Source organism: Amyelois transitella, chromosome 18 (genome assembly GCF_032362555.1).
Source record: "Amyelois transitella isolate CPQ chromosome 18, ilAmyTran1.1, whole genome shotgun sequence".
Taxonomy (NCBI): Eukaryota; Metazoa; Arthropoda; class Insecta; order Lepidoptera; family Pyralidae; genus Amyelois; species Amyelois transitella.
Genome location: NC_083521.1, coordinates 7,103,433 through 7,119,008, shown reverse-complemented (window position 1 = coordinate 7,119,008; position 15,576 = coordinate 7,103,433). Strand labels below are relative to the sequence as shown.

At 36.0% G+C, this 15,576-nt stretch overlaps 2 protein-coding genes and 1 non-coding gene across 3 annotated transcripts in view; 1 reads left to right on the top strand and 2 right to left on the bottom strand.

The window, feature by feature from the left end:
• Positions 1 to 3,924, top strand: part of LOC106130679 (homeobox protein prospero) — an 82,537-nt gene extending 78,613 nt beyond the window's left edge. Inside the window, exons 5-6 of the mRNA XM_060949313.1 lie at positions 2,743 to 2,887; positions 3,225 to 3,924. Coding sequence (XP_060805296.1) covers positions 2,743 to 2,887; positions 3,225 to 3,404 — 325 coding nt within the window. The 3' untranslated portion in view covers positions 3,405 to 3,924. The remainder of the gene's footprint in view (positions 1 to 2,742; positions 2,888 to 3,224) is intronic.
• A 7,149-nt stretch (positions 3,925 to 11,073) lies between these two features.
• Positions 11,074 to 12,459, bottom strand: LOC106129290 (protein UXT homolog). Its single transcript, XM_013327808.2, has 2 exons — positions 12,310 to 12,459; positions 11,074 to 12,206 (listed from the first exon to the last, which is right to left on the bottom strand). The coding sequence occupies exon 2, from the start codon at positions 12,200 to 12,202 to the stop codon at positions 11,756 to 11,758; it is 447 nt and encodes a 148-aa protein (XP_013183262.2). The 5' UTR covers positions 12,203 to 12,206; positions 12,310 to 12,459; the 3' UTR covers positions 11,074 to 11,755.
• A 2,379-nt stretch (positions 12,460 to 14,838) lies between these two features.
• Positions 14,839 to 15,001, bottom strand: LOC132902843 (U1 spliceosomal RNA). Its single transcript, XR_009657262.1, has one exon. It is a non-coding gene; the product is annotated as a U1 spliceosomal RNA (small nuclear RNA).
• Between the last annotated feature and the right edge of the window lie 575 nt (positions 15,002 to 15,576).

The following is a 15,576-nucleotide window of genomic DNA, read 5'->3' as shown; positions in this document are numbered from 1 at the left end:
TATCAGAGTGATAAGAATTGACGGAAACTGTTTGTGAGTACTGCATGATGTCATGATGATGGCTGAATGTAATACGCCCCTTTGCCAGATGATTCGCATGCAGCATTTATTATAAAAAGCCAATTGATAGTCTTGCCTCAGTTTCGCCTACTCCTAATTCTGTACTTTTATTTTTTTTTCTTTTATAGACTAAATTGGACACTTGGTAATGTCATGATGCAAAAGCGAATTTTAACTGCTGCGCCAGAGCACTCCTTTACCTAAAATATAGCTGGGTGCCATAACATAGAATTTTTAAACTAGTTTACTATACAAAGAAAACATTTATCCTCAATCCTAATTGAATGTACGAATTGAACCCTTTTTGCATATAAAATTCCAATTTTTACATTAACCTAAGATGATGCACAAAAGGCGCGGACTTATCGCAATATGCAATCTTTCATTCAGAAATTATAACCTAAAAATGCCAATACCGACTTCGCAGAACTTAAAAAAAAAGAGGAATATGCAGCCATCAATTGGCGGGGATCATCTCTAAGCCCGATAAGAACCCTTGAAGGTCTCGCTCGCACGCCGTCTATTATTTTTTAATTGGCACTCCGCAGATTCACCGTAATTGAGTAAATGAAGTGTCTAAATAATTAGATGCTCTTTTCGCGTGCACTGTGCCAGCTTTTGATTCGCAAAATTTGGGTGAATTTTCAATTAAAACGAGACTTAAATTTGATTAACGAGAAATTAATTAAACACTACTAGACTTTTGTTTGACGGTTTGTTACCTTGCATTCCTGAAAAAAGAAGCTAATATGGTTTCTCAGGGTCTTTTCGATGTCTGTATCAAATATATTCAAAACTGGTTCAATTTTCGAGTTTATATTAAGAAAATTTACTCTTTTGTTAATTATTATGATAATATTTTAATCTAAATTTTTTGAAATTAAATTATTGATTTTAACAATTAATGAGAAAATTTAACTGATCACTCACTGAAAACGCCTTTTTTAATTACTATAAACATAAATTAAATGAATGCTTATAGTTGGAAACGACGGAACGTCACCATTTTGTCAAAACCTCAAACCAACCATTGTAATATAATTAATGGTATCTTCTATTTTTATTGAAATCCTATTATATAATCTTAATGTCTGTTCGTAAGTGTTCACACTTGTCCATAATGTCTTCAATAAGCGTACACAGATACTGATTTTAACATGTGTCGTTGATTATTAATTAATTCAAGTGTAGCGAGGCGCTGGTAGGTAAGTATAAAAGCTATATTGCTGTAGTTTTAAAAAGTTTCATCCAAATCCGTTTTGTAATTTTCATGGTAAATAGTAACAAACATAACATACTCTCATACATTTAAAAACATATTTTTAAACACCAAAAAAAAAATAATCACCATGCATATTGGTTCTGCCTCTGCTGTAAAGGACAAAGACGTGATAGTTACTATGTATATATTTATTTCTTTCATGGTTTAGGAGAAATCGCCAGATCGCTATCTCGTAACGATGTTGTTTGTAAGCGGTACATGCCTGACATAATCTAGTACATGCGGGCAGGGAAAGCATTGAAGAAACCCGTTTTTTTTTTACCTAAAAAAACGTGCATACGTTCCGCTACTTATCTGATTTCTAACTGAATTTGTAAGGAATACATACGCGTATTTTCTGGAGAGGAAAGACATTCTTTGCCACTGTACTTACCTGCATTGTATATTTCATTTACTCAAACTCCTTGATTCAGATGACGACGTACACTTGACCTGACCTTAAGGTCAAAATAGATTTTATAGGAGCCGATAAAGGGAAAAGTGATAGAGAAAGCATAGATTAATTCCCATCACTGTTGTTAAAATAAAATTTTAAGTAACAAATAAAACATAATCGGTCCAAATATTTCACACAAAGCTTTACATCCTGCCCTAAACCTAGTTTTGTCCAACGAAGCTTTTGAGAAATACACAAACAAAGAACATACAAAAGCGACTTTCTGTTGTCATCTTTGATTTGCGTACGGTGATTTATACGGCAAAAACAGGTGTCCAATGTGTCAATGTGTTTTTTTTTTCTACCTTAGCAAACAAAACACAAAATCATCAAAAGCTTAACGCGTCGCGTCCTCTAAAATGGTATAAAATTTCACGATCCTGATTATAGACGGGGGGACTGTCCTACGGGGGCACGGCAACCGGGACGAACGGCAGTACATCACGTTTCTTTCCCTTTCAAGGTAGACAGAGCCAACGGTCCCAAAAACACTAAAAGGCCGACAGCTGTGTGGCTTAATGATAGAACTGAGACTGAAAGATGAGTCCCAAGTTAGCCTTTCCCTTAATTAACTTTTACAAGTTGCAAGGGAAAAGAAACAGCTGGCACACACTATGTTTATCCCTCACTACCTAGCCTGTATAGAATAATGGATCCCTTGCGGGTAAGACAGAGCCTACAGTCTTAAAAAGACTGATAGGCCACGTTCAGCTCTTTTGCTTAATGATAGAATTGAGATTCAATTAGTGACAGGTCGCTAGCCCATCGCCTAAAAGAGGAATCACAAGCTTATACGCCTATTCCTTAGTCGCCCTTTACGACATCCATGGGAAAAGATGAAATGGCAATTTTCTTATTTCAATTGGTACCGGGAACCACACGGCACACAGGATGACATAGTTTAATAGCTTTAAATATCTCTTGCTGGTTTTCACTTTTTAAACCATATTTTCTTTACTTCCAGAGAGTTCTACTACATCCAGATGGAGAAGTATGCCCGGCAGGCGATCAGCGAGGGTCTGAAGACGGCGGACGACCTCCACGTGGCCGGCGACTCCGAGCTGTACAGGGTGCTCAACCTGCATTACAACAGGAATAACCACATTGAGGTGAGGATTATATAACTTACTCTTATTGTTTTGATTCAGACAGTCCCAGCATTTTTATCTCCTGTCGGTTTAAGTCAAAACCAAATGAAGCCAGTCTTATTAACTTATACCATCTGTCACAGTTTATTTCCAATTGCCATCTAAGTTGGCTTAAAGCGGTGTCTACATATAAGTTTTTTCGCTGTACATATCGTAAAATTGTACGGTCAAATTTCATCAATCACAGGTTTTTATTATTTTATCCTACGATCATACATCCTATTCTGACCCTTATATCACACGATATAAGCAAGTCTCACTGCATATTCAACTAACAATTAAATTCTACATATTCCAGGTCCCACCAAACTTCAGATACGTGGTAGAACAGACTTTGCGGGAGTTCTTCCGCGCCATCCAGGGCGGGAAGGACACGGAGCAGAGCTGGAAGAAGTCCATCTACAAGGTCATCTCCCGGCTCGACGACCCCGTCCCAGAATACTTCAAGTCCCCGAACTTTCTCGAACAACTTGAGTGAGCGCCAATAACCAACACGCACAATGTTTCGGCTAGATAATCATTGGACGAAAATTTCGCACACCAAAATTTTACGACACTCGCATTTAGGCCTTCAGATTCAAAATTATTGATAAAGAAAAAGTTAAATTAAATTATTAAAATTGAATTTGTATGTTGGACGGCGGTTGCCGCAAGCGCTCTACTAGGAAATTCATTAGGTTATACGAGTAAGAGAAAATTTAAGTCACCTAGAATTTTATTTCTGCACATAATATATTTCGCTATATATAATTATTATTATATTATTATTAAGTATTATCTTAAAATGGTTTTTATAGTTGTGTATATCGTAAAATCATTTATTGATTTATTCTTTAAGGAAAAAAACGATTAATATATTACTGCTTAAGTTTTGACATTTCGTTGTTTTTATTTTTGGTTTTCCTCCCCCCCTTCCGAGCCTGTTTCAGTTGTTCCTCAGGTTTATTCCTCTTAGTGCTTGAGTTGGAGGCGCACCTCGGTGGCCGAAAATTGTCAACCTTTACCTCGTCATAATTATTTTAGGAATAATTAACGTTAACCATAGTATTTAGTACAATAGAGCAGGGTTATTTTTCGATCCACAAACAAAGATTTACACATTATTTTTATACTGATAGCCGGTTTTCAGTTCATGCAGAGAGATTTTCAATAGTAAGTATAAAGATAAACTGTAACAAAATTCTAAATGTTGTTAAACATCTTCAGTTGAAGTTGACGTAAACATCCTTATTTGTATTTACGATATTTCGGCAAAGTTCGGCTCAAATTTCAGTTTGTTCGGAATATATCCGAACCTAGGGTTAAGTTTATTCGTTAGATAAAATACTATTTTCCGAAACAATGCGTGGGCACATGTTAACAACTGGTTGCGGAGCGTCACACCATTTCTATCATTTTCTGTCGTTTTCTTCTCAACATTTACAATATACAGAACAGAATTCTCACTGGAATTTATAGTTATGTTTTCAATGGAATTTTGTCTCAAATAAATTGATTTACAGAAAGTTTATGAAAGTTTTGTTTTCCGATGAAGATTATTCGTTTGAGTAGCTATCATTGGTGTAGCGCGCGCTCCGCAGGCGGGCGCCTCGCGGCCCTCAGCCTCATAGACACTCGATCCACAACCGAACCGACGCAATAGTTGAAGGCAACATACTCAATAGTCCAAATACCTCGAAAAGAAAATCAAAATTACAGTTACAACTTTTGGCTTCCGTCTAACACAAATCGCACTGGGCCACCTCGTCCGATCAGAAGTGCCTTCAAGAAATGTTGATTTTTTACGCAAAAATAAGAAATTAATACAAAGGGCCCTCAATAGAACCTGTCGCCCACCTCGGCCGCGCGGCGCCCGCGTCGACTCCGCCCCACGCTCGCGCATCACCGTTCGCCGTATCGAACAATCAGTATACATACACACTTACTATTATACTATAGAAGAATAATTAGTTTGATTCGTAGATATATGTAGCGCGGTTGAGCCGGGGGCGCCGACTAGTGCTGCGCATCACCCCGATAAATCCCGATATCGATCACGCACTAACGCCATCTATGGAGCACTGTCGGCGCCCCGAGGCGTCCGCTATCTCGATGTATTTGTTATAACATGTAGTCGCCGGCCGCCGACCCCGCAACGCGGTTACACTTTCAGTTCCCATCCTGAGTTCACAGAACACAAACACATATTATTTCGCTTCTCAAATAGATATAAACCGATAAGATAGATAGTTGTACAGAGATGTATAGCCATGTACATAATACGATAGTTTTAATACAGGAAGATAAATCGAATAACTATCTTAGCGCTAATGGTATTTATTAAGGCTCAATAGTAAAATGGAAAATTGCGAATTGATTTGCGGAATTGTACAAAATGTTATACCATCTTGAGTTTAGAGTACGCACCCGCGCTGGGCGGGCGGCCGGCCCTAGCTAAGCAAGTGTAAGATTTTTTATTTGGTATTACACGTTTGTTATCGTTTCATTTGTAACCATTTGATCTATAATATAAGGGTACCTCAGTTTAGGATGGACCAGGCGTCGACTGGTGTGCTTAGAGTAGCAGGTTAGGTGAGAGACGGAACCTTAAACACAGCAACACATAGTGAAGCACGCAGCCTCCCCCGTTCGGAACACCGGTTTTTTGTTCGAAATTTTCCCGGTCAATCGATTCGATCTTTAGATCGTTAAGTTGGCCAACCTCCAGCCACCCCAGACAGCAATAGCCCGGGTTAATTTTCCTCGATTCGCGACGGTTGGTAAGCATGGAAGCAGTCGCCGCAGGGCTTGTTCGAAATAGAGCATCGTTCTGTTACGTTACTATTTTGTTAATGTTATTTGTTTCGTCACCGTAATATAATGTCACTTTAGAGCTAACCAGAGTTCTGCAAAGCGTATTAACGTTTGAACGAGGAATTAAACTGGAATTGATTAACATTAGCCGAAGGAATTCCACACGAAGTTGACGATATCTACATATTTCTTTTAGTCCGCAGCTGGGTAGCTCTACAATGACACCGCACGTATCTAATTCCTTGTATAGTAAGTAATGTATCCGTTATTCCGATCTCTCCATAGATTTCTTCATAATATAGAAGTGTTACGCAGGCTACACAACACATATTACAATAGCTAAGTATTGATTTCCCATCAACCGACATGCCGTAATTAGCAGATACTTGGAGCCGTTGATATTTTAGACTATATTTTCAGGCAAGATTTAAAAATTGAATTATTATGTTTTTTAAGTAAACAGTTGAGTTTTCATCCGGATTTTCTACTTGAGTGATTCACTGTGAAAACAAAGAGACCACTTGGATACGCGAGCCGATTTCATTGTTCGATGTTCAGATTATTTCTAAGTTATGGGTTGACAATTTTTCTAAATTAATGTAAAGACTCGAGTTTGAAACATCGAAATATTTAGTCCACAGTGATCAGGGGCTATCCCGCAGAAAAAGTACAAAGTTCGGTGTTGAGCTCATGTTTGTATAATTATGTATGTAGATTTATTAAGAGCGCAGAGGCGACAACAGTTCTTATCGTTTAAAATTTGTATCTAGATGATAGTTTATTTCTGTTTCATAAAATGTATCTGACGTTTTTTCTTTACACTTTTAGTATTTTCGAATCCGTCTACGAAGTGTTTGGATTATCATGTAATATGAAATAAATATGTAATTATTTTCAAAATTAATTATAAATAAAAAAAAAAACAATATATGTAGTATGTATTTGGTTCCACGTTTGGGTATTATGGTTCCTAAATTTTCGAAATTGTAATAGACTCTATTGTATGTAGCATTTCATTTTTGGAAGTTAGAGACATTTAGGTGTACCAAATAGCTGTATTAACTTTTCTATACGTGAAAAATTTCAATAAGGAAAGCTGAAAAATTAGGTAGTTATGAAATAAGTATTCGTTTTGTAATATCTGGTTAAATTGTGAAAACTGAGCACGGATACACTATTAGAGAGTTTTGAAACAAATACTGCCGACATTAAACAGTAATAAATTATTAAATTAAGATGTACGCTCTGTTGTTGTATGACATTTGTGACTCGAGACCAAAAGGTTGCAGAGCATTCAAAATATTTGTACTTATCGGAAGTAACCTAGTGTTTTACAATATCCTTGTGGTCTTCGTTCATAACAGCGATATTTCAGTTTTTTCTTATTGTGTATTATCTATATGTTTGATTGCGTTCTGATGAGCTACAGTCCACAGTGGTGGCCAGTTCGTTTGATATATTCGTAAACTAAGGCGAGCGGATGCGGACACCTGTGATAAAATTAGTTACAAAATTGGAAAAAAAAAAAAACGAAATTATTTTAGTGTGGCCATCGCTTTTTGTCCAGCCGCCAGCCCACTTCGCGGCATTTCTAGGGCTGCCCCGGTCGGGAGAAAAAGCAGTGGGTTATTTGAAATTAACTAGTATTTAGGCATCGTTTCGGCATCCTCGCATTTCGGCTAAGTGATATGGTTCCGCGTCTGTTCGTTTCGATATATTTAGTACAAATTTCATGATGTTAAGGTTACGGGGCTCAAAGCTTTTCTTTGTACGCGCCCGCGCCGCCACCCCCACCATGCGCCTACAATATAAAAAAAGTGAGTCGTGTATAAAATTTTATTCAAAAAGAGTATTTTTGTATTGAATATTTCTAAAGTTGGTGTAAAGGTCAAAATTTCGTAAATTATAGCAATGACAAAATGGGACATTAGATAAATTTAGAATGTCATGCCTTTTTTGTATTTAATTTTAAGAATAGTGTCGGATAATAAAGGTTTAGGAGCATTAACCATTTGTAAATAAAAAGTTTGACCGGAGCGGTGGGGGCGGCGGGGCGGGGGCCGTTTATATAGATAAAAAAATATATAAAGTAACTCAAAGATGTTTATATGGTTCTGGATGTAATAAAGATAAATTTAAAGGCAATTTTAAGGTGAAAAGTAAAATTGTGAACGATTCCTCGGTATTTGTCTAATGGCTGGGATATTGTAATCTGTGAGCCTCAGACGAGCATGTCACCGAACTAACCTAACCTAACTACGCATTAATATACGGTTCTTAATACTAAAACTTATACATTAATATAATATCACATTCTCATATTGCTTATAATTTAAAGAGCGTGTGTCTATGTCAGTGAATGTGTAGGTCACGTTGGTGTATTAGACATAACAGGTTAATGTGAAAAAAATTGTATCTAAATTAAAACTATTGGCGCGGCAGCGTCTAATAGAGAGTAAATTTTATTGGCAGTTCAAATTTGTTGGTCAAAATTATCGAAATTAATCGGTCAAGTTGGATATAAGTTGTATCTAATAGCAATGTCAGAAAGGACTTGTTCATACAGTGAGGGATGTTTCTTCGTGAATATAACGAGTAATAAAGCTAAGCTTTTATTTGAATTATGCCTTTTATTTATATATCCCTTTTTAACTCATAGATTTGTTTATTTTATAAGATGGGGTAATAAGTTATAACCTGAATCTCAGTTCCATGAGTTCAATCATTATCCCACACAGCGAATCTTCTAACTAATGTAGCTCTGACTACCCAGTAAAAATAAGAAATAATAATTGTATGGGTTGTGTCAGAAAGAAGTGTAACACATGTCTCAATCTGCGGCATAATTACAACCAAAACACCCACAATTCAGCTACCTACCAGAAGAAGTAGATTAAGTTCCTATTGAAAAAAATTCTAGAACAACCTGTATAAACCTGAAAGACGAATCCTAAATTTAGAAGCCCTTTAAAGAGAGTAGAAGAAACATGTTAGTACAAGAGAACATTGTAGCACTTCGTAGACGATCTACGCTCCAGCGTAGGCCGTCCGCTACGAGCTACGATATTGTAGGCAATGTGTTCTACGCGCTACGAGTTACGGTCTATGGCCTTTTTAGTTGTTTTGCGTTCTAATAGTACTACTCTTTATCCCTCTCTAAAAGCGCAGGGCTCGTGTAGAGAAGTTCGCGGTATTCTTTTTATTATAATCGTCGTTTGGATCCTCCTTTTCCTGGCGTTAATTCTGGTTACAACCTAACCGCTGTAGAGAGGAGCCCGGGTACATATTGACTATTTTTCCTAGATTGGGTAAGTCAGGTTTTTATACTAAGGGACCTATATCTACGTAACCTTTGCAGAGGAAACTAACCCATGTTGTATTATGGTGAAAGTTGCAGTAGTTGAATGACTTACGACATTCATTGGAAAGAGATGAATTAGTCCATTTCTAGTGACGGACAAACACTAACCATACTACTTGTGTATTACCTACATAAGAACGTAAGATAAGTGTTGTATTCTGTGATTGTACTCAATAAAATAAAATATAAATTGGACTTATAAGGAATACGAAATTATGTGGCGCGTATAATTATTCTGATTGATCTGGGTCTTGGATATAATTATCTTTACATATACATAAGTCTTTATTATAAAATAAAGTATCGTTGAGTTAGTAGCTCATAACACAAGTTTTGAACTTACTTCGAGCCTTCAATCTGTGCAAAAAAAATTGGATTAATATAATTTATATTTTTAAGTTAATATAAACGTAACATAAAAATTTACGTAACATATAAATTAATGTTTGATTTAATATTTTGTCAGAGACATCTACCAAAACAACTCGTACTACAAACTAACGACATCAAACAGTAGAAGCACAATCAAACGTAAGCTACTTTATGTAAGGCAACTTACTAAACACTTCGTGAACACATTCATAGATGGCGCTATCAATAAAAGTAAATCTAAAAAAAATAGCTCTCGATTTTTACCCGACTCGCTCGACTATGGCAGAAGGGGAAAGTATTCCTTATCACAAAAATTGTTAACGTTTGCTGTCGATAATACTAGCTATATATAATCCTTAATTATAATCAAACATAATTTAGGCAAAATGAATGAAGGCTTAAAAACTTGGAATTCCTTTTGTAGGCTAGCAACCTGTCACTATTTGAATCTCAATTCCACTATGAAGCCATACAGTAAGCGTGGCCTTTCGGTCTTTTCGAGATTGTTGGCTCTGTCTAACCCGCAAGGAATAGTAGACATGACTATAATGTATGTAAAGTCAATGACGAGACGCTACCATCACTCTCGTGACGTCAATTGACCTCTGATTGACTCACCTCTCAGAAGTTGAACCCGGAATCAGCCATATGACCACGATTTTGAATTGGGCAAGTCAGGCGTTTACATGAAGCCACTCCCATCTGAACTTCACAATATTCGCAGTGGAACCTAAGCTTTATTGTATCATATTTAAGTCACGTCTACGTAGTTCCCTGCAAAATAAATCACTATATTTTTTCATAAGAGCATCAGTTAGCAATAAAACGGCTGGTTTTTTTTTTACTACATATAGGTGTGTGTACCATGCCTTATCTTTCTTCCCTCAAAATCTAATTAATTTCCCCCAATATGCTAATTTAATTCAAGTTGTTTCCAAGCAATTAACTCGCACATCTCTAGACTGTAATTATTCAAATTAAGCCTAATTTATAAGCTAGGGCAGCATATTTTGAGCTGAATGCAACTTGAACACTAATTACATTCAATATAAGCTGTTAAGTAGCACTAGATGAAAATTTAACTTACTGATGAGGTTGTTAAGAATTTAAGATCACTTGAGTAGGTAATGAAGGAAGTGCTTGATCATAATCCATTGATTTTTGTGTAACTAACTTTATGGAAATTGGTACAGTTATCGGCAGAGAAACTTGTCCCTATAGTTTTGATTTTTATGAACAAAAGGTCATGTTTTTCCACCGTTGACTGTACTGTACATATCCCCCGTAGTTCTCGGCTCTTTAAAATAACTACTACTACAGGTATGGAGTGCTTATTATTATTACCTTAGTTTTTTTTTTAAATAGTCCTGTACTATTTTGTAGGTTTAACAATAGTGATACCGCCGTGGTTTCCATTTAGAAAAATCAGTTGAATTTTTCAGTGTTGTCCCTATAATAACAGTATGAATAATATATGTACTTATTCTTTATTTCTATTAATATAAATAAAATACATAAATGATATTTGCATGAATTAAAATAAAAATAATTTTTAAGTTAAATTTTTTATTATTTTTTATAGAATACTAACTAAATTAAAAATAACAAAAATAAATTGAGACTTATTCAATGAATGTGCCAACTGGCCAGGCCCTATGAAGTTATTCACAAATGTTGAAAAGGTCCATGTATCATCATCCATTGCTTTATCTATGGTTTATCAAAATAAGAGAAAGACTTAACTTTGTCTTTACTTAAGTGGTGTTGAAATTTACATATACATAGTGCTATTCTACTTGTAGCTTACATAATATCATTCCTGGTCACATCACAACATTCCTTTAAAACTATGCTTGCTACTATCAGAATATTCACAAACATTGTTGTCAACTAGACATGATGCTTAATGCTTTTTATGAGCGCTGCATTTGTGATTATGGAATTTTCTTTATAATTTGGTTTGGAAGAAATCCCAATTGGGATAAGTTGGCCATTGTAAATATTCTTCTTAATCCATTGACTGCTTTGTAAATATTTCTTTTTATGTACAATAAAGAGTTCACAAACAAACAAAAATGTCTCATATTCTCTCTATCATACCAGTAAACCCACAACCTCAAATATGAGAGAATAGGAAGATTTATCACAAGCCTTGTTGTTTAGGACAGCTTCGCTGAACCCAAAACAGCTGTAAACTATAATGCAATGCAAATTCTTCTATAGGTATAATTATTTCTTTCAAATGATGGATGAAAACACTGCAAGAGTTGTGTGATGAATTTAAATTAAAACAATAAGTAACATCAACTCTTACCAACTTTCTCATTCTGAAGTTCAGCGATACCAAACAACATCATTTTGATGTGCGCTCTTGTCTCTGCACCCTTGTTCTGCAATTCTTCAGCCTTGATTTCGAATGCCTTTATTCTCACATCCAGATATTTGTTAGCCTCTTCTAAATTAAATTCCAAATAATGATTCAATCCAATATTCATTAGTAGTTTCGAAGTATCTTGAACTGAAGCCTCCATAAAAAAGTTACAACCTAAATTCACTTGAGTTTTAAATCCATCCGGATGCATATTTTTATCTGTTATTACTTTGATTGTATGTTTTTGTTGAATTAGATCAGCAATTTCAGAATTGATTTGTCCCAGTTTTTCTTGCAGTTGTTGCAAATCTGCCTTGAGAACATCATTGATATACTGCTCGTATCGAGCTATACTTTCGTCTACGTTCACTTTTGGCATCTTTCTGTGAATATAAACACAGTTGCAAGTATATCAAACCAAGCAAAATAGGTTAGGAAATAAATTATTGATATTAAGTTTTAGTATACGTTTAGTGGTAGTTTTACCTTATTCTCTGGTATTCCAGAAAATTCTTGCATTATTTGACTGAAGCTTAAAAAGTGAAAATGTCTTTTTATTTAACGAAATGCTATTTCAATAACATTATAAACAAGCAAACCAGACCAACTCAACATTGAACTCAAACCAGAAGTTGATTCGATTTTGATTGATTGAATTTGTTGGACATTGACAATGACGTCTGTCATTGAGAAATTAAAAAGAAGAATCGATGGTTCAGGAACGAAAGGCCCTACGGAAAAACCAACCATTTAAAATATATTGTATTGTAGGCATGCTAGCTTTTTATTATTACTTAGATAAATATGTATGTATAAACTTGAGTACCGAATTATTTAGTCCCAACAAGCAGTAAACTGCTGCCATCTGTACAAAACTGCTTGTGCCTACTAACTAATAAAGAACAAGTAAAGTAGAGTCTAATGATTGTATACATTTATTTGCAGATGGCGTTGTACAAATAAATTGAAGTGACTGACTTTTCATGCGTTCATTTCCATTCCACATAATATGTAGTGGTTAAATTCTCTTAGTTCATTACTACAACTTTGTACGATATGAAGCGAACGAGATGTATTTGCAAGTGAACACTAAGACCTATTTAGCTACTTATAGTTGTAGGTCTTCCATATTGATCTGTTCATTCGCAGCTATTTCAAAAGGAGCAGGTAAACAGAATTGCCTCTATTCCATCACTTTCCATGTCATGCTCGAGTGCACGGCATACACCATCGGTAGAATACTTTCCCGTTTAAGTAAGTACATACCGAACGACTTGATAGAACCGTGCGCACTGGATCGTGTCATCACAACATGAGGCAGATCCGGAGGATAATATTACTTTAATTATAATGTGAGCACCCCAGCTTCGCACGTGTGAAACCTACTTATAATATAACATAACATAAAATCACGCCTCTTTCCCGGAGGGGTAGGCAGAGACTACCTCTTTCCTCTACACTTTCTACTTATAATATAGTTTCAACCAAATCCTTTCAGTAGATTTTGGTGCATGAAAGAGTTAAGAATTTTTATTTAATACTGTCGATATTGATATTTTATTAACTATTCTAACCCGTTGCAACGTATCCCCTTCGGTGATTGATTGGTTCTCGAGCTATCTTCGCGGTCGTCGGCAGCGGGTTCGCAACGGTGCGGAGACATCCGACTGGTGTGATCTGAAAGCCGGCGTACCGCAAGGCGGCATTTTATCTCCTATCCTTTTTTCTATTTTTATTAATCTTCTCTCGTCTCATATAACATGCTCTTATCATTTTTATGCAGATGACTTGCAGCTTTATACACATACTAATATAGACGACATAGATAGTTCAATTTCCATATTAAATCACAATTTAAACGCTATACTAGGGTGGTCTAAAAACTTTGGGATTCACGTTAATGTAAAAAAGTGTCAGGCGGTTGTAGTGGGAAGTGCCTATCAAATAAATAATTTAGACCTCAATAGTACGCCACCTCTGATGTTCGACAGCAGTCCGATACCTTTTAGTCCGACTGTCAAAGACCTCGGTCTTCTTATTGATTCAAACCTTTGCTGGAACCCATATGTCGTTGAGCTCAGTCGAAAGGTCTACGGGTCCCTACATTACCTGCAACGTCTTAAACATTTTCTTCCCGTCAAAACTAAGGTAATGCTGGCACAAACACTTGTTATACCCATTATTGATTATGCTGATGTGTGTTGTTTGGATCTAACTGAAGAACAACTTAATAAGCTTGAACGTCTTCTCAATAACTGCATCAGATTTATTTTCTGTCTTCGTAAGTATGACCATGTCTCTGAATTCCGTTCTCAGCTTAAGTGGCTGCCCATCCGACAACGTAGGAATCTTCATATTCTTTGTCAACTTTATAATATTCTTAATAATCCCCTAGCTCCAGATTATCTTAGATCCGAATTTCAACTTTTAAGTTCCACCCATGAAAGAATCCTACGTTCCTCTAACAGGTTGACCCTTGCAACACCTTTTCACCGTACAGGTTTCTATTCAAATTCTTTCGCTGCTACAGCTGTCAGACTTTGGAATGCACTTCCCGATTCCGTTCAAGCTTCTCCGAGCCGCGCCAGTTTTAAGTCGCACGTGGTCCAGTTGTTTCTGACCCAGTCATGAGAGAGTAAATAATCTCTGTATGTAATCTGCTGCAAATGTATATATGTATATATATATTTATATATGTATGTATGTGTAGTGTAGTTTATGGGTATTTACATGTATATATTAAGTATAGGTTTATAGTATAAATGGTATAGTAAGTATGTTTATTATAAATTTTTATTATCACCCACACAAAGGTTCTCTGCTTAACCCAATGGTAGACTGTTAGATAATGCTATTAGCATTAAGTCCGCCTATTGTACTTTACAAATTGTAATTGTTACAATGAAGAATAAATAAATAAATAAATAAATAAAATCATATTGTGAAATATAGAACCACTTTGAATTAAGTCGATACATATTTTTTCATTGCGATTTGCACTATTTATTAAATGATGAGGGGACAGCGCGTACGCAGTCCCCACTACCAAAAATAACGCGTCCGAGTTATCCACTATAGGGATAATTGCAGGGGTCAACCCAACCGCAGTGCAATGGGAGAGCCTCGCCCTGGGGGAACCACCTTTCTGATCATGGTATCCCCTACGCCAGGTAAGTATGATTTGGTTTTAGTGGTTAGGGAACGTAATTCATTGTGAAAGACAAACCATAGCGCCTTTTGCGTTGCCAATTTTTATGACAGCGCCATCTAGTAACGCACCTAATTTGGAATTGTGTCTAAATATAGATCGGGAGACATTGAAATAGTCCTAAACTTTCGTATTTATGATATCAGTATGATGATAATAATTATTATATACGTCTTTGGCCAAGATTTTGCCAGGATGTAAGTACTATTATGATAATATTCTCGGTAGGTAACCTACTCCTGTCGACCTAAACGAGTGCGAAGTTTCATGAGAATTGCTCAAGAAGAGAAGCGTGAAACTGACAAACACATTTTTCAGCAAGGGATATATTTTTTGTTTGTAATAAATAAACCCAAAAATAACAACCTCAGCAGCTAACAATATTTCGCTCTTCAGTAAAGAGGTGAAACGCCACAGCTATAGTATTTGCGCGATAAAAACGCCGTTGTGCGTGCCATACTATGGAGGCTGGACCATTTTTAAAGATTACGGCAAAGATATAAACTTTTTTTCTGAAAATTTCCATGGGAGAGAGGCATAAGCTA

Bases quoted from the DNA above. Each gene is read 5' to 3' on its own strand.
- LOC106129290 (XM_013327808.2), bottom strand. From the start codon at position 12,202: ATGCCAAAAGTGAACGTAGACGAAAGTATAGCTCGATACGAGCAGTAT.